The sequence below is a fragment of the Corvus cornix genome, chromosome Z (genome assembly GCF_000738735.6).
Source record: "Corvus cornix cornix isolate S_Up_H32 chromosome Z, ASM73873v5, whole genome shotgun sequence".
Classification (NCBI taxonomy): Eukaryota; Metazoa; Chordata; class Aves; order Passeriformes; family Corvidae; genus Corvus; species Corvus cornix.
This window is the reverse complement of record NC_046357.1, coordinates 47,937,575-47,960,080: the sequence shown is the minus strand read 5'-3', so window position 1 is coordinate 47,960,080 and position 22,506 is coordinate 47,937,575. Positions and strand designations below refer to the sequence as shown.

The 22,506-nt window shown below is 36.8% G+C and overlaps 1 protein-coding gene and 1 long non-coding RNA gene across 2 annotated transcripts in view; one reads left to right on the top strand and one right to left on the bottom strand.

The window, feature by feature from the left end:
• SRFBP1 (serum response factor binding protein 1) overlaps positions 1-22,506 on the top strand; it is a 69,582-nt gene that overhangs the window by 21,521 nt on the left and 25,555 nt on the right. Inside the window, exons 2-3 of the mRNA XM_039566611.1 lie at positions 1,690-1,778; positions 2,741-2,813. Coding sequence (XP_039422545.1) covers positions 1,690-1,778; positions 2,741-2,813 — 162 coding nt within the window. The remainder of the gene's footprint in view (positions 1-1,689; positions 1,779-2,740; positions 2,814-22,506) is intronic.
• On the bottom strand, positions 14,384-18,500 carry LOC109144858. Its single transcript, XR_002045848.3, has 3 exons — positions 18,074-18,500; positions 15,478-15,564; positions 14,384-15,226 (listed from the first exon to the last, which is right to left on the bottom strand). It is a non-coding gene; the product is annotated as an uncharacterized LOC109144858 (long non-coding RNA).

Sequence of the window (22,506 nt, the reverse complement as noted above, 5' to 3'; positions counted from 1 at the left end):
TTTGTAGGTAGACCTGTGTGTAGTTCCTTCTACTAGGGTAACTAAGGTAAGTACTGACCTTTGCTGTAACAATTTTTGGAACACGAGACCACTTTTAGGTTAGTTGTTTCATCCCACAAACCTTCTTTACCTTTTCATTTCTCATGGTGTAAGTGGCTAACACTGCCCCCCGTACAATTCCCCTCCCTTGATTCTCAGAGGAGCGCTGCTCCCCATGTTCCTTGGCTTCCCTGGCAGAGGTAGGGAGCATGTATGCCTCTCTAGAAATTGTTTTGCTCTGATTCAGCCTTCAGTTAAGCCACTGCTGAATACAGTTCAGGGCTTAACAACTTGATTGAGTCAGTAACCTAAGCTACAAACATAATCATTAGTGCAAAGTATGTGGGTTTTTTGTTTGTTTGTTTGTTTGTTTATTTTTTAGTATCATCTTTATGGTCTCTGCACAGGGTGTATATATACTAGCCAGACTCCCCATGACAGGTGTGAAATACAGCTCTGCGAGCTTTGAAGTTTTTTCCTTTTTTTTTTTTGTTCAGTTTAGGTTTATAGTAGTGATATTCCTGGTGGACTTGACTAGATGGTGCAGTCATCATCAATCTATCATTTTGATGTTATCTCTGAGAAATTAGAATAGAAATCTGATGTAAAGAACTTTATTGAGAAAGAGGTGCCAACTTAATTTTGAAACTTATCCCACTGGATCAATTTATGATAAATTTGGTCTTTGTCAGGAAGACTGATTATTTTTGTTTGTTTTAGTATTTCGTGTTATACTAAGTTAAACTATTAAATATAAAATCTTAATAGACATAGTATGATATATATGAATAAATAAGGAGGAAGTTGAATTGTAAAAAAAAAGGGTCACCACTGACTCCCTGTATCTCTGAAACGTTCATCATTGGCAAGACAGCACCTGGGCATAAGGTTTTTCATTATGGAATTTAGTTGCAAACATTGGGAAGATTTGTTTGTTCATCCTGTCTGTCTAATAATAATGACAATTCTCTTTCTTTGTTACTGGAGTGAGTAGTAAGATCAAAATATCGTTGTCAAATTTTCTTTAAAACCGCCTGCTTTACATTTAGGAATAGAGTACTGGGTAGGATGGCAAATTGAGACAGACTGTAGCAAGTTAGAAATCACTTGGATTTTTGTTTTCAACAAAAATTAATTCAAATACATAAAAGAATTTCATATCTCAAATTCTGTTCCATCATAAATAATGTTTATTTTGAGAGTCTTTCCTTAATACTTCAAAGTGTTTCATAATGAAAATGCTTTTATGTATTATACACCAATTGACTTAATCTACTGCTGGCTGTTTCACTGGGACAAAAATAAGCCAAGTGAAGGCAAAAGGTGAGACTTTTCAAATCTCTACCTCAGTCTAGCTCTAAGAATAATATTAAAATATGGCTAGTTAGGAATGTCTTGTCTTCTGTTTAGACCTCAGACGCATTTTTAGACTGTTGGTTGTTCTTCCTCTGATGTTTATGGAAGCAGTTTGATTTTAATGGAAATCTGAATTCATTTGAAATGGGATTTGGTTAGCAGGAAATGCACTCTTTTTTCAAAAATAGTTCTTTGTTGAACTAATTTCTAAAATTTAAGTTAATGTAATGAATGTATTGTATATGGAACATAATCAAGGAAAACACTTTATAATGTCTTCCATATTTCTTACAGGTTGTGAAGATGAGAAAAGATGTGAAGAAGGCCAGAGTCCTGACTATTCGCAGACTAACCAGACACATCGGGAAATTAAAATTGAAAAAGTCAGTTTTAAATAATAGTGTTCCTGTTTGTGTTTTTATAAATGAGGCAGTATTTTAATTGTTTTCACAAAAACAGAAAAGTGGGTGAAAAATGTACTACATTTAAAACTTAAGGCACTAAAATACCTAAATTCTGTTTGTCTTATTTTTACATCATTTTAGACTAAAAATACTAGCTAGAAGGAGTTTCATAAAGCAGAATTGGAATGACTTTTTGTAGTGGGATTTAATGTATTGGAAGGTTATCTGAATCAGCTACAGAACCTTTTACAGCACTTACAGAAGTGTCAGATTTGATTTTTTAGGTTATTCTGTTGTTAAAGTTAAGTTTCACCATGTTTTCTCACTGCAGTTGTCTTCAAGATTGTGTAACAAAAAATACTTTCAGTTTGCATAGATATACAGGTCATACTTGGTTTTTCATCATTACTATTAATGAATTCTTATATAAACAGTTTAAACAATATTTTGTAGATTATACTTTTAAAGATTATTGGTGCAACATAATACCATGTGTCTTATTTGAGATAGTAGGAGATACATCTTTTACTGTGTTCATAGTGTAAATTGAGCATACTCTTCTCTCACAATTTTAGCAAGTTGTACAAAAGAAGAAGCAAACCCAATGAACTTCCATATTTAAATATTTCAGATCTTAAAGTATAATTGTATTTGAGACACTAGTGTCACCTATTGTTGATATGAATTGTGGTTTACTTTTTTTTAATACAGTAACATTGTTTTTCATGTTGTTCTGCTAAATCCTCAGTGTTTCCTCCACTGTTCAGAACAGCAAAAGTGTTAGGCTATGTTCAGCTCTTTGCTAAAGTGTTCATGTGACAATAAGGGATTGTGTTTATGCTCCATCTCCTGATTTTTTTATTTTGCTATTTAGTATTGCCAGTAAGGAAATAAAGTAATTAAACTGAGATTTTCTTAATAAAGATAGACTTCATTTGCAGGGGTTCAGAAGACTTGAAATTAAAGAACCAAAAACGAGTTGAGAGATTAATAGAAGAAATCCATGCCATGAAGGTAATGCCATGTTTAGATATTTCAATATTAGAGGCAGTTATTTTAGTAACTGAAAGTTTTGTCTGTTCTCTGCTGCTGCCTTACTGAAACTTAAAGTATTTTCAGAGTAAGCTTGAACATTAACACAACTAGAAAACGATGAATATTTGTGTTTGTCAGGGTGTTAGACAGTTTGAGTCTTAAGCTTTCCAGGCTAAACATGAATTTGCTTAGCAGTGTGTGGTGTTCGAAGTTTTTACTGTAACATTAAAGCACAGAATTTAAAGTTCTCATGGCGCTCAGGAGTATGGGGAGGCATTTTGTGTGTCTGACAGTATAGTATTGGTGTTGTCTGTTCTCCAAGCTCTAAACATCATGCCATTTGTATTTAGTTCTGTTATAGTTTCAAGTTGTGTCTGCAAGGGAGTGGCAATGCTTGAGTCAAATCTTTTTTTTATTTTCAGCCTTGCTGTCAATTGATAGTTTTTGTATCTTATATGTTATGACATCAAGAAAATGCTTCAGAAATTTTATTACTTCATAATGATTTGTGCTGATCTCTCCATTTTAGTTGATACTACATAAAATTATGTGTGCTGAAATGAGTTATGAATTCCAGTCATAAGGGTTGAGCACAAGAGTCATGTATAGGCCATGAAAAATGTTTTCTCACAATATGGCTGTTTTGGTTGTTTACTTGATAACTGATTGTTTACAGTTGATAACTGTAGTGATTAAATCACTCTTACTATTGTGTGCTATTCTGGGAGGTTCTTTTTTTTTAACATTACTGTCTTCCTTTCCTCAACCTTGCAGAGATCTATCTTAGTCTTCAAAAAAAGCTAGCAACAGGAAAGGCTTCATTGACCAAGTTAGATGTGCTCTGTGCCAGATCAGGTAGAATCATATGGATTTTTAGCTTAATACTTCAGTAAGAGTCCTCATAAACCAGTAAAAAGGAAAAGAAAGCAGACAGCACTTCTCAAACACCATGACAGTAATACTGAGGCACTCTGCTTTAATGACTTGCCATCAGTATTAAACTTGGTCTTGTATTTGCTCATTTTTCTCTCTCTCCTTTTTTTTTTTAAGTTTTTAAAATTTTTTTAATGGCAAGTTTGTGTGTCTCAGTTCCTAAGAGAATATCTCAAGTGATCAGGTGTGCTGGAGCACTGAGCTCGAATGTCCATGTTTTATGGGGCTTTTGTGAGTGTTTGTGAGAGGGTTTCACTGCAAGATTTGTTCTGCATGCATTTACCAGGAGTCTTTGTGCTTTTCCTTCCAGGATTGGCTCATGCAGACGTCTTAAAGCATGCCTGCACTCAGGACTGTATTGGCCAAGTACATTCAAGTGTTGCTTCAGTTGGCATGAATACGTACAGGGCTTGTAAGTGGTAGCGTTAAGAGTGGTTGTCAAGGGAGATTAGATTTATAGTCCAGAGAGCTGAAGGCAAATTTTACTCTGAAATACTTTGTAGAAAGGGAGGAGTCTTCAAAGTAAGCAGCTGAGAAGGAAAAACTCTCCCACTTCTTAGGCAGATAGCTAGTAAATGCACTTGGTTATCTGAAATTTTAAGTGCTGTAGGTTGACTTTATTGTTAAAAAAAATGCACCATTATATTAATATTTCAGTAGGAAAAATGTTGGGTTACTTGGAGATTTTTAGTCTTTAAAAATGCACAAATTGACACGTACTAGCTGTACTGTTTATTTTTTTCTTAGATGACAGAAAAATTTCTGTTTCTTATGAATCACAAGCTAAAAGGCACTAGTTGTTTATGTATTTTTTTAACCACTGTTGATTTCTAGAATAACAGAGATTTTTAGAGATGGAATAGAAATACTCCTCATTCATCATGGAAAAAGTAAAAAAGACAGCTTTCACACCAACTGGTAATGTTCTTTCAGATGAGTGGATGATTTTATATTGGTGAAGCCTCAGTATCAGCAACCTTTTGTCCTAAGTTATTGATCATACGATTTGTAAAAAACACTTTCACATAACTCCAATTAGGAATTTGAGAATTTTAAGGAAAGATTGGAGAGAATAGAAATAGGAAGAGATCTATAGAGTTGCAATTTAGAGCAGGCTTGAATTATTCTAGATTATTTTAGCAGTTTTAGTGTCTGGATCTCAAACACATGCCAGAAGAGATTCAAAATCCTTTCAAAATTGGTGGTCTGTGTGCAGGACATAGCAATTGTTCCTGTTCTGTTAACACCAAGTTGTCCATGAACTTCTCCTCACATGTTTTATGTAAGAAAAAATCTCTGACTTCAAAGTCTCTTACTGAATGATTAGTCTTGAGGAGCTGCAAACTGCAAAGAGCAATTCAGTGGAAAAGAAAAAAATCCAAGAAAATAATTACATCAGCCAAAGTGGTTTGGAGCCAGAAAGTGGACATTACACCAAAGTCCAATAGCGTGTGTATTTTCAGGATAAAAGGTTTATTGAAGTGGTTACTTAGAACTTCTGGAAATTCTTTATTGATTGGAGGCATGAAGGCTTTCTGTAGGTTGAAGAAAATAGTACAAAATTTTTTTGAGGTTTTCCCAGTTGCCAAAGACATCTCTTTCTAAACATCAGTCCTTTTTTCTTCCGTCTGTCAAGGACAAACCCAGACCTCCTTTCTCCTTATCATATATCCAGAAGACAAAAAAAAAAGCCTTCTGAGGACTGTTGGCAACAAAGTCTTTGGAAGGACTTCTGATTACCTCAGAAGGCATAATTGGGGGATTCCATTTTACAGGGAATTTGTTTCAATCTCAGGGAAGAAAGACTGACATTCTGGAGCCTTGAAAGAGGTGTCTGTTTTACTGAAGCTTTTAATGCAATGGCTTAAGTTTCTCTTATTCAGAAAAAAAAACCTAATGGTTTGAAATCCTAATTAGGGAGAATTCTTTGCTTTCTTAAGAATTATGTTCCTCAGTTCAACTGCCTGTAAACCCACAAACTTTTTGTACTAATTAATTTACTTGGGGAATCTGTTTCTTGGTTAGCCGTGTTTCAATATGGCTGCTGCTACTTTGTGGAACAAATGTTGTCTTTCATCCAGGCTGTAACCAAAAAACCCAAAGCACACCCAAGGAAAACCATCCCAGTTGCTTGATGGTGCAATGCTTAGAGACTTCCTGCAGCTCAGCAGGACTTTTCTGAATGAAACAGATTTGAACTTTCAGTTACAAGATTTTAACTTCTCTTTCTAGAGTGGATCTTTACTAACTACAGTAGATACAATAGATACAGTATAATATACTGTTATACTGTATAATATATATACAGTATAATAATGCAGTAGATACAATAGGAAAGACTAAATGCTTGCTGTTATTAAATGTTGCCACTTACTCTCAGGGATGCTATTTTCCTGTCCTCAAGTAAATTCTGAACAGACAGTGCTGACATAATATCACTATAAATACACTGTTTCCTAGGAATGATACGGTATAAGATGCTTTTACTTCTTAGGTTTAATACTCCTGTCCCTGTCTTTTTTTAGTATGCTCTGTGTAGTCACATATGCACAGAGCATATATTCTGTGTATTGAATATCTATCTGCATATATTGAAAATCTATGAAGTGTTGGTGCTGGGCTGTATTGAAAAACCTTTTGTTACTTGAATTTGCAAATATTACCTATTGTATTATTGTTAGAATGACAATTTTGTATTCTCTGTATTTGCATTGTTAGAACTGAAGAATAAAAAAAAACTTAACTGGCAAATACAATTAAAAGTGTCTCAAGCACAACAATCAGAAGTAAACATTGTGAGAAATGAGAGCAGTTAAAAGTTCAGCTACATGGGTGCAGGAACTGGGTTAATTGGTTTCAGGAGTTCTCAAAGCTATTGGAATAATACATTGGTTTTTCTTCAGTTTTCATTTTTCCAAAACTGTATAAAATACTTATTCAACAATTCACGAAAGATGGGAGAAAAGAACGGTATGACCTTTTCTAGTCTCTACTATGATACTACTTCTTTGAAATACCAACTTGTGTGTACTTACAGGTATTTCTTTGCTTGCTTGTCAGGCTTGATGATACTATGAAAATGGATTAATTATCCATGGTAGAGTACTGCTTATCATATTTAAGAAGCTATTATTTTTTGAAAGTTTCTTTACACAAAAATAACAGGTTGTCTAGTAATTTCGTACCAATGTGTAGCTTACCTTGAGTTACTTGAATTTCTTGGCTGAAGTAAGACCTTAATATATTTGCTGTTTCTTTACCATGTGTCTAGGAGTACTTTTGCCTTTAACTTAACAGCAAAAACCTTGGCATTATGGAAGGTGTTGCTATAGCAATATCATGTTTGGAGGATGCCCTTTAAGAAAGTATGGACAACAGGCAACTTGCAGTGCTTGAAGGAAAAATGCCTTCCAGCTGTTAGGAATGAGCAGCAGTTGGTTTCAGCCATTTTCAAGTGTCTTGGAAAGATATGTTCTCTATCTTGAAAATTATCACTGGAGAAACAGATTAGTTAATACAATGAAGGTGTTTTTATCATGGAATAAAACCACAGTATTTATCATGGAATAATTAATTTAGTACAAGAGATGCAGGAAAAAATAATGCTTTGCATTATTTTCTTTCAGTTTCATATTCTAGCAAGATGTTAACAGAAGTAGACTTAAATATTAACTCCATTATTAAAGTTTTGAAAGCCAAATTGGTTTATAAAAGTAGAACTTCAGTTTGAAGGATGCTTTCACACTCTTTGTCCTTGGAACAACAATCACTCAATTTCCTGAAAGTAACAGTGGTAAGGTTGAGAACAGGGCTGGGTAACTGATGATTTTTGTAGTAGGTCAGCTTAAGGAACTTGGTAGGTTTTTCAGTATGGCCTTTTTGTGTGGAATTTTTATATTCTGAAATACCAGGCTTTTTCGTAAAGTTTTTTGTCATTTTCTTCTACCAGTAGTGTTTTCTTGGTTAATGGTTTCATCTTTCGTAACTTGGGTTTCAGTTAACATCTTGCCGTAAAATTGTCTTAAGTCAGGTGGGAACTAATGCATTTTTTTGCTTTTTCTTTCTCCTAGCATGTGTTTCCATATTTTGCATATTTTCTTTTAAAATAGATAGCAAACATTCATCTTAATGTTACAGAATCTTTAACCTGTAAAAGTTTTTGTAAGAGGAATGGGAAGTGCTTGAACTTCAGTGTGATCAGCCTAAGAACAGTCCTTGATGCGTCTCTACAAAAGGCAGAGGCAGGGGTGGTTCAGTTTTCACAACGGTGTGGGCCAAATGCCACTTGTAGACCATTTTAGGGAAGGAAGAAGGGCTAGAATGCAAAGTTTTTCAGCCTTCCTTCAGTGGAGCGGTCCAGATCCTTGCATGTCTGACTTTTTATCCATGCATGATGCATTCCTCTGCAGTAATGCAGGATTCATGGGACTTTGAGTGGCAGATACATCCACTTGTGCATTGGTCAGGCGTACACACGCGAGGAGTCAGGCACTCTTAGGAAACACAAAAGTTTGCTGCTTGTGCTCTCAACAGCACATGCTACTTTGCCAGTGGCAGTTCATTGCTGTTTTGAACAATGTATGCCTTAGTAAGGAGGATTATTTCTGTTAAACAAACTGAATATTAATTTCATGACTATCTAAAATGATGTCAAGGCTGAAGTAAAAGCTCTCCCAAGTAGGGAGCACAATGTAAAGACCACTTAACATAATGGAGAAGGTGCTGCAGATAAACAGTGTGTTCCTGAGCCCAAATACAAGCAGGAAGTCCACTGAAGGTCGAAGCAAGAACAGACAGCCTGTGAGGAATATAGACACTGTGCCTGAATGCACACAGATGATGTTAATAAAAACAAAACTGATGGATTTTCAAGTAGTGTGGAGTGTGAAGCTCTGCAGGAATGGGTTCTGTAGGTATACTGGCAGCAGAAGTGAGGAAAACGAGAGTCCACAGCTCAGTGTGGAGATACAGAAAACAGTGAGATGTTTAATGGTTTTTTTAATTGATGAATAAGAATGAGGAAGGAATGCCTCATCAGGAGCCTACATAAACGTGTCTCTTCAGTACAGCCTCTTTACTTGAATATTCCTACCTATAGCCTTTTCTGATTCTCAAATAGTGAGAAGGCAGGTTGGTATACTCACTGGCTGAGTTCTCTTCTTAATTTTCATAGCATTTCATACTCCATCAGTATACATGGCTTCCATTCATATTTATGGTAAAATGAGGAGCTCCATACTCAATATTAACTGTTTTCCCAAGCTAGTCTCCTGGTTGCTCCCCCTGCAGGGTCAAAATATGTTGAATGAGCAATCTCAGCATGAGAAAGCTGTAGAATATGATACTTTCTTTTTTTTTTTTTCCTAGATAGTGAGCATGAAAGAATACTTAAAGTTGTAAGAAAGAAAGAAAAACTAGTGTGGGATCTTGTACTGTACAGTTTTAATTTGGAGGAAGAAAATAACTGACAGCCATTCCTACTGTTTTATTACATTATGATAGCAGAAGTTTGTTTGGGTTTTTTTAATATACTGAAATACTGTCCTGGACTACATTAAAAAAATGAGCTGCATTTCTTAAATACAAAAGTCAGTAAAAATATCATCAGCTTCATTTTGAAAACTTAATTGTTGACAAGATACTTAAATAGAAGCAGCTATCATGTGTTTTTTTCTTATGCATTAGATTCCTAGTTACAAAGTCAAAACAGATCATAAGGGCAGCTTTTTGTTGGATTTGAGACAACTTAAGGAAAATATTAAAGTAGGTTCTAAGTGCAGGTTGTCAGCTGACCTAAAAATATGGCTTGCAGATGAAGGTTTTTCAAGTCTTGCATAAGAATTTTACTATCTTATTTTTTGTAAGGGTGCAGAATAAGCCATTTTCACTTTTTGAAAAAATAGGGCTTGCAGATGAGACATCATCTCCTTTCTGAATTCTGTGTATTTTCATTGTTTATTTCAATAAAGAGGCAACCTTTGCAATACTATAAAAAAAAAATGCAAAAAAATATGCCTTTGTGTGAAAATTGATCAGCGATAGCAAAACAAACCACTTAATCAAAATAATGACAGAAGTGTCAGCTTGTTTTTGCACTCATTTTGAAAGTATTTATATGTATTCAAAATAGATATTTTTTTGTTGTTGGCTTCTTTCATCATCCCAGCATGCATTTCACTTTATTGCACCAACTTGGGCCTTTTCCTTAAATTTTTCTGTAATTTATGAGAAGCTGAAACAGAAAATAATGTTTCTGTGAGTACAACATACCTTTCCTTTTTATTTTGACCATCCTATGCTGAGGTGTAGTAGTAGTCAAGATAAGATGATCCTCATGAGATCTCTGAGGCAGTTCTAATTAATTTCTTGCTGTATGGTAGCTGATCTTTGTACTTAGTTTATTCTGGAGAAGCTAACAAAAATATCTGCAGTAAACAGTGAATCTACTTAGTATGGTGGATCAATATTAAACTATCTAAATATCCTTAATTAACTGTCCTTTTTTGTCCTCTTTCTTCTGAAGAAATTTTCCACAGAAATTAGATCTTTTGTTCTTCATGAATAGAAATTATTCTTTAATATTGTGGTAAAGGTCTTATTCCTATTTCTTCTAATTGAGGGGTTTGTAGTGGGAGGAGGAAGAAATTGGAGATCACTGTGAGTATCTTTATAGTCACTTGGAAATTAATTAATTCGGAATGGTGACTGCAGCTGCTGTGACTCCTTATTGCAACTGATGCTTTTGTGTGTAAAATCTTATTTCCCCATGGCTGCCTCCTGCTTAAAAAAATAGATGAAGTCTGTTTGGGAATGTAATGCTAATGTAAATAGGACTTCAGTGCTGAACAGATGTATTGAGACTTTTATTAAAAGTATGGCTTTAGTGAACACATGGATTAATAGGATGAGGCAGATTAATGGTATCTTTAGGAGATGACAGTCATACCTTGCAAATCAGTGGGAGTTCTTTGAAGGAGTAAATACATAGTAGATATTGTTAATTGAGTCTGTATATTGTTTTATATTATTTTTTAAAAGCTGTTGTCCAGCTTTCTCCAAAGCCTCTAGTGATTTTATGTGGAATTTTCTTCTTTTAGTCATAGAGTTAAACATAGTAAGTGAAAGAGAAGAATAGATGCTTGGCTTTCATAGTGTTGGAAAGCTAAAAGTGGAGTTCTGTGCAGATCAGTGCTGGAAATGATTCAGAAAAAGAGAATGAATGACAGAGCTTGAGGATTCCAAAATTTTGGGGTAGTGAAGATAGTAATACTAAAACACTGCAGAACTGACCAACTGGGCAATGAAATGACTGAAGAAATTCAATGGTGATAAATGCTAAGTAATATGTGTGATGGTGGTGGGAATTACATTTCCAGTAGTTCATTTCCACTGGATTGAAATTGGCTTTTACCAATACCACTAGGAGGTGGTTATCAGAGTTACCACAGATATCTGTGAAAATGCTAGATTGCTCTTCCTTGTCTTCAGACAGAAGACAGTCTGTTCCTATTAAAATCAATTATTTTACTGTACACTGCACAAATCATCTTCGTGTATGTAAAAAACAACCAAATAAGCTAGTAAAAATATAAAGAAGAGTGTCAAGAATGATCAGATACGGCACAGCATCTATATAAGGTGTAACAAAACTGGAAGAGGATTCCCCAGGATACAAAGGGAACTATTGATGTTGGAGTTTTACACAATTCATGTATTTGTCCTGGGTAATTACTGTGCCATTGGTGTACCAATATTTTGCTGAGGAGCTTTTAACAGCCAGTTTGAAAATCTGCATATACTAAAAGTAAAAATTTTTTGTGTGTGTTTTGTTACGGTCTCTTCTGTCCAGAATTTACTCCTCACCCTGGGCAAATCAGGTGACAGGTTTGTCTTGCTGAAGTTTCAAGATCTCTAGGAAAGGACAAAAACTAACTTATTTTTTTTCTCTATGGAGCCTGGAGGAGGAGTAGTTTTCCTGGAGACAGTGCATACTGAGAAGAGGAATGGAAACAAGAAGTTCTTTCTTTCTGTATGGTGTCTAATCTTTCTTTCTTTTATTCTCTCTGGAAGCAGACAAAGGGGTTGTGCATATAGGGTCTGTGTATTCACGTTCTTCTACTTCACACTGCATCTCTTCAGGTTCTTCTGTCCTCACTCTTTGTTTCTGTTTCCGTCTCTTATTTCAAACCCGAATGTAGCGGGTGGGGGCTATTACGCGGATCGCGCCCATTTGTCAGCCACTATCTTGTTGTTTGGGAATGCTGCGAGCATCCATCACGTCCTTTCTCTGGCTGCCTCGGTGGCGCCGTGCTGGCTCTCGCTCCTGCCGGGCGGGCGAGGCGGGGAGCGGGGGCGCCGCTCCAGGAGTGCCCCGCGCCCTCTCCTGGCAGGTAGCGCCGCTTTCCTGCCGTTCGCACCAAAGCCGCGCTGCTGGCAGCCGCTGCCGCTGCTGGCAGCCGCGCCGAATACCGCGGACAGTAATTCAAAACCCGGGGCTCTTCCAGCCAGCACAGGGTTCCTTGGAAATATGTTAACCCTGAAATCGCATATGGTTGTTGTTTTAATATTAGAAAAGCATTGTAGAACAAATTGTCAGTACAACGAAATTGCAGATTGCGTTACAGTGCAAACGAACACTGACATTCAGAACTAAGGGACTTTTGGAAGAAAATAATGATAATTTTGGCACCGTGCTTGCTGTACTTCTAAGCTTGCTTTATTTCTCTTCTTTTGTTAGTTTCGTATGCTTGTAATTGTAGTTTATTTTCATAATACCTTCTACTTCTGAAATCGTCACAAGATTGTAGACTTGCTGATTGTTTTCTCTATGCTGTGCTGAAAACAGTGACTGCTCTCTGAATGTGACTACTGAATCAGATGTGAACCTCCAAAATGAAACAATTCATTTAATCTAATTGACAGAACAAAATGCCAAGTTCACAGTGTTCATCTCGGTAGACTGATGTAATTGCTGGCATTTGACTTGCATACCTCTTGAAATATTAAATTAGTTTATAAACGTGGCAGAAAAGAGCAGTCTATACTTGCCAAATAAAGTTTGGGTATTTTACAAGAGCTCAAACAATTAGCCATGTTAAGTGTACTTTTGGGGAGTTGTTTTTTTCGTTTTGTTACTAAAGCATGAATAAGTAGTCCTTCCCTCAGCTGCTTGTTCTGCTTTTAGACGAGGTTATGCAGCATAGAAGAATGAGGATATTTAGCTAGAGGAAGGTAACCATTTTTGCAAAACTGTGTTTATAGGAATATGGTGCAGTTTTGTTAGATGAATATTTTAATAACTTTAATTTTCCAGAGAACAATAAACCCAGAAAACTATAAAATTTTGTATTGTGAATCTTATTAGATGAAAACTCACAGGTTGACGCTGAATTTCACTTGGATCTAAACTGAGACAGCAATACTGTAGACATTTAGTAATGTTTAAAATTGGTGCCAGCAAAAACCTGACACCAGTGTAGCTTACAAAAAGAACAATTACTAGACAAGTTCCCCTTGAAGTACATTCTTACATTCCTGATGACTAACTGTAATTTTGGAGTATTCTTTTTTTTTTTTTTTTTGACGGGTTAGGAATAGTTAATTCCCATCAAACTCAATTGTCCTGTGTTCATCTAAAGTGAGGTGGTTCTTAAGCTTCTGGTTTTTTTGGGAAGTTGAATTCTGGTAATTTCCTCTAGTGACATCTTTGGTTTTGTTATTTTAAAATACGAATTAAATTTTACCGTTGTTTTCTTAATCTGTTTTGTAGTGTTACTTTCCAAGTTGTTATTAATTCAACAAGGTTGAAAATTAATGATTTCAAGGAAGATTATTTCTTTTATTTTGACATGTATTTTATATTAAAATCAAAGACCAGTTAAAACAACATAAAATTCAATAAAACTTGGAAATATAAGGCAGTTGACAAAACATGCAAAGTTATTAAAAATACATTAAATGTCTTTGGTGCATACTTCAGGAAAATTAGGAACTGTAAAACCATTTCTTTTTATGCTTTTCTTCCTCTTTGTAATACAGACCCTAGATAATTTGTAAATAAAAAACTCTATAACTACTGTAGAACACCATAATAATCTTAAGCCCAGGTGATACAGGGGAATGTATTTAAATGATAATTCACTTGCCTTCAATTAGAGAGAAAATGTCTTCATTTCTTCTGGATAAAACCTCTGTTTTTAGTATATGATGATACTGAACCAAGTGATCCAGTCAGGTTTCTGGGAAAAGCTTTGTTGGCTATACCAGTGCAACAAACAAACAAAACATCAATGGAATTTTTTTTATTTTATTGTGCTTTTGCTTTTCTTTAGTTGTCTGTCTTTTATGACACAGGTGTGTACAGTAAAATTTGACTTCCACGGAAAGCTATATCTTTACATACATACATTTTCAGACATTTATTAGACCTGCTGCATTGACTGTCAGCTTCGCAAAGGCTTAACTTCTTGAAGTTATTTATTAAAAGAAGATGTTGTTTCTGAATATGTGCAAACTTCTGAAATAGCATTTATTCAAGCATTATTACATTTCTATTTGAAATCTATTAGTACATATATATCTGTTTGATAGTGAGAAACTTCCACAACATGTGGGGAGCATTGCTAGTTCTAAAGACATTCCTACCCCCATTGTAATGTGATGTGTAATTTTCTTAGAATAAAAAGTACATTAGTAATATGCTGATTTGTCTTGTTTATATTAATTTTGAGTGCACATACGCCTCAACAGACAGCCTTTACTTTGTCACTTTATTACATTATGTTTAATAAAAAGGTCTTCCCAAACACATTCACTCTACAGTGGTCTCTTACTACACAGTAGAGTCTTATGTTTTTTTAAATAGATTTACATGTTAGCACCACTTAGATTTTGTGCCTATCTTTAATTTAAAAAGCAAGAACTTATGCCTGTGAGTCGCCAAAGAAATCATGAAAATAGCTCCCAAAAATAGACTCCTTTATTTTTTCTATCTGAAAGGTGTAGGCTCTGGCATAAATATGCACAAACATTGAAAATCCTAAATGTTGTCTTGCCAGGAAGAATGGTAAGTCAAACTGAGTGAGGCAGAGAGATCATTAACCTTAGTGTGAGTAGATCAGGCATACCTCGTCTTTTATTTCTTTTCCTGAGGACCTTGTAGATGTTTCTGAATTTTTTGAGTATTGAAAATAAATAGGTTTAATGGCCTTTTATTTAAATCCACCATGAACTGTGTCTTAGTAGGCATAGCAAGACCTTTCCCTGTGTAGTATAAGTGGATTGTGATAACCAAGGGGAGCTGAGTGCTGAAGTTTCCCAACACATCCTCTGCCCTGAGCCCCAAGAGTGGTTCACCCCCGAACTCCAAGAACGAATCCCCATTTCAGCTGCATGGGCCAGCAAGTGAGCTGACACTTTCAGGAGGGGTGAGTGGGTGAGTGCAGGTTTTTTCCCAATGACTGTTAAAAAAAAAAAAAGCAAAAAACAAATTAACAAGAAAGTTTTTAGCATGGAGATGCATAAATATTTACTTGATTCATGGATGGTAATAATATTCTTAACAATTATGATGACTTGGCAGTCTTCATAATTTTCTGGACATCAGTCAGTTTCAGACCTATGACAGGGGTGGCCCTAGCAGCACCATCCTCTACTTCCTGTCAAATCAATCTACCTCTCATGAGGTTACTGACCCCTGCTGGATTCTCACCTGTGAGTTGAAAACCTCAGTCCTTCTCAGCAGAAATTTGAAACTCTTGGTAGGTCTGTAATGCTTTCACTTCCGCAAATGTGTCTGCTGCAAAAGGAGGCAATGGCAGGTCTTTTTAGAATTGCTTTAGAAATGCAACGAATGCAACATCTTAATGATTATCCAATCTATTTCTTACCACCAAGTAAAATAAATGGAGCAATTGCATCATTTGGGTGTTCTCATGTTGTTCAGCCAGGGAGGATAAATTGTTGCTGGGAATTATTTGTCACAGTCAGCAAAGCAGGAAATCATTAAAACAAAAGTGAGTCTTCAGCTGAGAAGTGCTTTACTGCAGAAGGTGCAGTTGCAAACAAGTAGCAAGTACAGTGTTCTGCGTTTACCTATCATCAGGGTGCAGTTACAGAAATTTGGGACAAATCAGTAGGCCTCTCTGGAAGGTTTTTATGTAATTTACAGGTGATGGATAAAGATGAGAGTGACCTGGATTGCCTGGATTCCATTGAGGAAAAAACTAAAGCCAAATGGAAGATGAAATTTCCAGGACTAAGGCTACAGGCTCTTTGTCTAGAATTAGACTTCTCTTCTGTGCGATATTACCAAGAGAGATACTGCCTCCCATTTTATTCCTATTTTAAAAAATGTAGTTAAAAAATGAGAGCAAATACAGAAAATACTTCGAGACCTTAAATATCTTTAAATTTTTAATCTGTGGTAAATGAAGTTCAAGACATCTAATTACTCAGAAGACAGTTTGAGAGGTGTTTTACTAATAGTTCATAGAGACTGGCAGGAGGGCAGGCAGCTACTTGAAAGTGCTTAGCTTTGTCAGTGGTAAAATTACATAGGGATTTTGTAATAAAGCAGGTATGTCAGCGTAACTCTGATTTGTTTAATAAACTTGCTAATAAGCTTAAGCCACACTTAACTAGACAATGTCATATTTTACTTACCACTTAAATTTTGTGTTATTCTGTTTATTAATTTTATCCAGATTGCTCTCTTGGCAATACCGTTCATCTTGGTTGCACATCGAGTAAAATGGGGCTTGGGGAGACAGAGGTTTGGGGGGTTTATTTATTTTATTTTTTTTTATAGGCAGAGTGCCATTCACTTTGCTATGGCGGTCAACTAATGTGACTTACATCCCTGGAAATCCTTGTGTGTGTATCTACGTCTGAGCTACTGACAAAGGATTTGTATTTACAAACTGGGGAAGAAAATACTCTTTTTCTTCATAATGAGTTTGATAATAAATTAGAGCACTGCATTTCTTGAAAATATGCGTTCATAACTGAAATGAATTGTGCTCTTATAATGGATTCCGTTTCTTTTTGGAAGCTGGATAAGCTTTCAGGTGAGCCATGGCTGATTTGAAGGTATCCCATTTTTGTGTACTTTCACAATGGGAATACTTACCCCTAAGTCTAAGACTGCTTTTGTTCTGAATGACTAAAATACTGAATTTCTAAAAATTTAAGGGAACAAATTGGTTATGACAAGAAGACATGCAGGGATTAAATTGTAGGAAAAAGTGTTCTGGAAGTTTTTTCTCTTGCACCTTTCTCCTCACTAAGCAACCTAGAAAAATGGCAGAAAGTGGAAAAATCAGACTGAATGCTGTAAAAAATATAAGAAGCTTCATGAGAAAGTAGTCTCAAACACAGGCTTAAGAGTAAAAATTATGGTTATGTTTTAAAAGCTGCAAGTATATTAATGGATAGCAAACTATAGCTGAGATTTCAGCAGAAATATGACTTTTGGTAAGGGTGTTCTATTTCCATATTCCCTGATTCTATTACTTATTTTTTGATGAAGTTTCACTATTTTAAGATGAAAGTTATTTTTTCATATGGAAAGGCTTAAAACTTGCACAGCTAAGAAAATATGAAAAAATAATGAAAATTAATGAATTTTTTGATATACATAAACAAAAATTACTAGTCAAAACAAAATTGAAATTGTCATTTTTAATAGTCTGAAGACTCCTAAATTGTTTCCACAGGCCACTGGCAAACTGTGTTTTTTTTCTGAGTCATCTAAAACTGCCTGAGACAGCATAGCTGGGAATACATTTAGTATGAAAAATCTTACATTTCTGAGATGTGTTGAAGCCTCATTTGACAGTGAGATTTTTTGTCTTTGCTGTCTTCCAGAGGCTATTCAGTAAACTACATTTCCATGCCTTTTAGGTTTGAACCTCTATCTTACCCAGTATCACTTTGATAAAGTGTCATCTGAGCAGCCACAATCAATATAAGCATGAAATCCTATTTTTACATGCTATTTACGTTTGACATACTTCTCTTCAATGTAGTCTTGTCTTTCTGTGTCAGACACTTAGGGTTTATTAAAAAAGAAATCTCCCAACGTTGCTATTTTAAGTTTCTGTAAGTACTGGGGGTGAGCTCACTGCCTTCAGTACCCTGTTCAGAGGCGAGTGCCTGCCCCATAGCTACCCCTTCCTGTGCCCCAGTGCTCACTCTTCCCAGCCCAGGCCAGTCTTTGCCCACCCATATTTACTTTTTCCAAAATCTGGCATTTCAATGTGACTTCATATCCAACACTGGCTTCATGCGCTATTACTAGTAGTTACCTTAGTACCTTGCAAGATGTCCGCCTCTGAAGTCTGCCCTGTATTCCACCTTTCCATGGAACTCGTCTGTTTTTTGTGTAACTCTGCCCTGATGATCTGTACAACCACTCTGCAGCTTCTTGCATTATCTGTCACATCCAGCAGTTTTCTTATGTCTAGTAGCTTTTCACATCCTGTTTATTCAGCTTAATCTCAGACCAAGGCCTGGTCGTCTGCCTTGCAGCCCTGACAGGATCCAACTGGCTGACAGGTCAGTTCTGACATCTCTCAACTGCCCACTGGAGCAGCTGCCTGGGCAGTGAATGGCTGGAGGAGCATCAGTCCCCACACTGTTGAAAAATTGAGCCAGACTGGTCCTACTGCTGCCACTCCTTTGCCACCTCCTTCCAGTGTCATCTTGGCATTCCAGTGGCCATTTGTGGGCTCAGCTGAGGCATCAGGACAGACAGCTGCACTGCACCATCATGCTTTGTGTCGGGTACGTCAGCCTGCAGAATCTTTCCTTGCTCATGTCCCTGTCTCCTAAAGGGTTTCATAACAGAAGCTGAGACAGGGGTGCAGTCTGTAAGTAAAAGAAAATTATTTCTTCTGTGGTTGCTTACTGCCCATTATCCATCAGCATGCCAGCATTTGCCAACTATAGTACTAATGCCAGTAGTGCTGGCAGTGTTTTACCTCTCATAATTGTCTCTCTCCCACAAGAGAAAACATGGTCGGTCTGCAGGGCAGAAGGGTCTGTTGATCCCAACAGTTTTGTATCATCCCTTAGGAGGCAGTCAGTATGTCAACACCTTGCTTTTAAGGTTTTGGGTTCGGGTATTTTTAGGCATTTGGGGGTTATTTAAAACAGTTGTCAGGGATGATTTTCAAGGAGAAAGAGTGTGTACCTTCGTTGGTAGAGGGCTTATGTCTGTATTTCCCTAATCTAGATTTATTGTGGTTTGTATACTTCATACAGTAGCATCTTTATCTTGTTCCCTCTTAACTTTTGTATGCCTTGCTCACTTGGAACATAACATCTGTTTTGGAAACCTACTGCCACAGGTTATGACACCAAGCATTAATATAATTTCAGAAAGCAGCTATAATCTGTGAGAGTATTTGGAAGGCACTGAGAGTGTTCATTAGGGGCCTCGAGAAGTGGATCTTCTCAGTGCTAAAGGGATAGAAAGGAGAGGGGGAAGGGATGAAGAAAAACACAGAAAGTAAAAGAAGAGCCAGTGGACAAGGGATAAACAGAGACAGGGACAAAGACAATTGATCTCCAGTTGCTAATAATGGGCCATTAAAAAACTACTGATACTGCTTTGCAGAAGGCCAACCTTGGCTTTGTAACTGATAAGGGGGAACAATAGGAACATGAGGATTTGGGGATGTGGGAGGACCTGTGAACTACACAAAACTTACTAAGCAACACTTGGGGAGCATAATTGGAAGCGAGCATTTGAGGGGCCAATCTTAGCCAGTTCTAGTCCATAAATTTACCTGACTAAGCACTGCAACTGATTGAGACAGTCTGTTATCTTTTTATTTTTCCTTACCTGTGTGTAATCTCACCCCTTTGTCCCTTGTGTGCAAGTGCTATAAGGACTAGGTTAGGCCAGCTACTGAGGTTATGGGGCAAGCAACAGGAGTCAGGCTAGGAGTGTAGGGGTAGGGCCCTGAGCAACCTGTTCTAGCAGGAGATACCCCTGCCCATGGTGGGGGTAGGAACTAGAGAATCTTTAAGACCCCTTCTAACCATTCTGTGTTTTTACAGTTCTGTGGTCTGGGAAGGGGTGTCAGGTGGGTAGAGGGCCCTTGCTGGTGCCTGTAACATGAGTGGGAGTGTGTGCATCTGCCTGCTAGTGACTTGCTGCCAGCGAGCAAGTAGAATGCCCACAAGGGGGATGGGCCCCACCCAGCCTGGCCTTGAATATTCCCAGGGGATGTGGTATCCACAGCTGCTTTGGGCAACCAGTGCCAGTGCCTCACCACCCTCACAGTAAAGAATTTCTTCCTAATATCCATGGTGTCCAAGAGCTATGGACACAGGCAGAGGGGTATTAGATGGACAGAAGGACATGCTGTGCTGATACTGAGGGATCCTTGAGTGCTCATGTGTTTGTGCATTTTGAGGGGGTGGGAGGTGGCATTGCTGTCAATAGTGAGCTTCAGTCCTGATCGGAAAAGAAGAGGTCTTGGCGGGCTGTACTGATGCTTGTGTGAGTCCTGAGAGTGCTGTGTGCTGCATACCTTAACTACTGGTTGAACCTTGTCAATAAGAAAGCAACTGCTACATCTGTGGACCTGGGACAGACACCTCCAGGTCTCCGGACACACTGGGCTGGGCTGCAGCATCAGGCAGGAGGAATCCCTAGTCTCAGAGATGCTGGAAGGGGGCAGGGATTTATAACATCCCTTAGCATAAATGGTGAAAGAGAGTTTCATAATAGATATTCAATACTAAGGTTTTCTTGGTGAGTCAGGAGTTATTGAGGTATGTGCATCTCAAAGTTGAGAAAACTCTGCTGGGAAAAATACCACTATCTCCCTTTTTTATTATCTGCTGCTGACCATTAAGAGACAGAATAAACATGTATTTATTACAGTAACTTGACTCACGTGGCTACTTTTACAAAACCAGGGTGCTCTGGAATAGTTAAGTCAAAAATGCTTTGTTTGCCTTAAATCTAAGAGAAGTGAAGGAGATCATTTTATAAATTTGGGGATTTAAGCCTTAACAGAAGGTTCTTGGCCTCATTCTGTATCTGAGGCATTTCAATGTGGCTTTCATGACTTCACATTCCAAAGTGTAATTCATTCTCCAGTATTATTCATGATTCTGCAATGTCTTGGGAATTCTGCAATATTGTCATATCAAAATTAAACTTCTGACATTCTCATGGAGGGATTGCTGAAGTTCATCTGCCTCTGCCCTGAACCCTGTTCCTGCATTTAAATCCTAAGGAGACAGGAAATAGGCAGTTTTATTTGGGATGAAGATCATAAGAATTATCTTTTTTTTTTGTTGTTTTTTTTTAATAAACCAGCAGCTTGATTTGATGAATAATACTGGGTTTCAGAGCTTCATTTGTAACCCCCAACCTGCTATGTGACAGTAAGCATGTCACTTAACCAACGTGTCCTACTTTCACCATCTGTGAAACACTTTGAAAAGTCATGGAAAACTGAATCATAGGGCTTTTCCATCTCTGTTAGGTCATCCAACTGTTCATCTGCCAGTAGAAGATTGTTTCCTACATCCACCAGTGTTTTTCCAGTGTGGATTCTGTCCTCTTAAGTGTGGTTGGGCTTCCACTAGCACCTTTGGGAGATGATTTTGCAGAGTTCTAGAAAGTTCTAGAAGTTCTTCTGACATTCACAAAAAGAGATTTTTGTTGTTGTTGTTAATTTAACTGTGTTCTGTTACTTTTTTCCCCATTACTAGATAGTTTTTTACAGTTTCAAGACATATGCAATTCATGCAACACCTTAAAGGTCTAGATAAATTGCAAGTCTCTGTAAGGTATCTTATCTATAAAAAGAAGAAAAACAAAAGGTTTTGAGATGCAAGGTATGACCTTTTATAAGAATGTAAACTACTTGGTATTTCCTGAAATTATGTCTAAGGAAGTTTACAGACTGCTCCAGAGTTAGGACAGAAGAGGGATAGAATATGGAACTTAGCAGTGATGTTAAAATGAAAGTGTTGGAATAGGTATCAAGGATGGTTAAGCAGGAGAAGAAATAAATTAACAAATGCAATATAGTTGTTGAACATAACTAAATTACTTTGTACAGAGCTTTAACTTTTCAAAATATGTGGAAATTATTTATGTCCTGCATAAGAGTAGTTAAACTGCTTTTAAAATAGCCATCTGGGAAACAACTGGTATGTAACATGATTTTTTGTTGCACTGCCCTCGGAGGAAAATAATATTCAGTTAATTCAGTTTATGAGGTTAATAGAACATTTTGTAATACAACCTGCATCAAGCATGTGTCTTAAAATAGCGAGAAATCTGTCATGGGGGCATCTTTCGTAAAATACTGAGCTTTTAACAAAATCCACTTGTCCAGGATTTTCATTCCTCTATTTCAGCTGCCAGTGGAAATGCTTAAGTCCAGGAATAAAAACTGCATGTGTAGTCAGTTTCTTTAGAAAAGACATGTTTTTTTTTCATCTCTGCTTCATTTTCATTGTCTTAAACTTACATGTTCACATGTGTTGATAAGTTCTGATATAACTTCAGAGTCTAAGATAAGTCGGGAATTTAAAGCCTTGCAAAGTTTATTTGTAGTAAAACAATATGGGTAATTGAAATATTTCTGCAAATAAAACCACCCTACTGCATACTTTGCTGCTAAAAAATCCCTTTTGCCTTCAGCAGTAGTATATACAGTTAGATTAGGTATAAGGTAGTGTTTTGGAAAGGTCAGTATAAATGTAG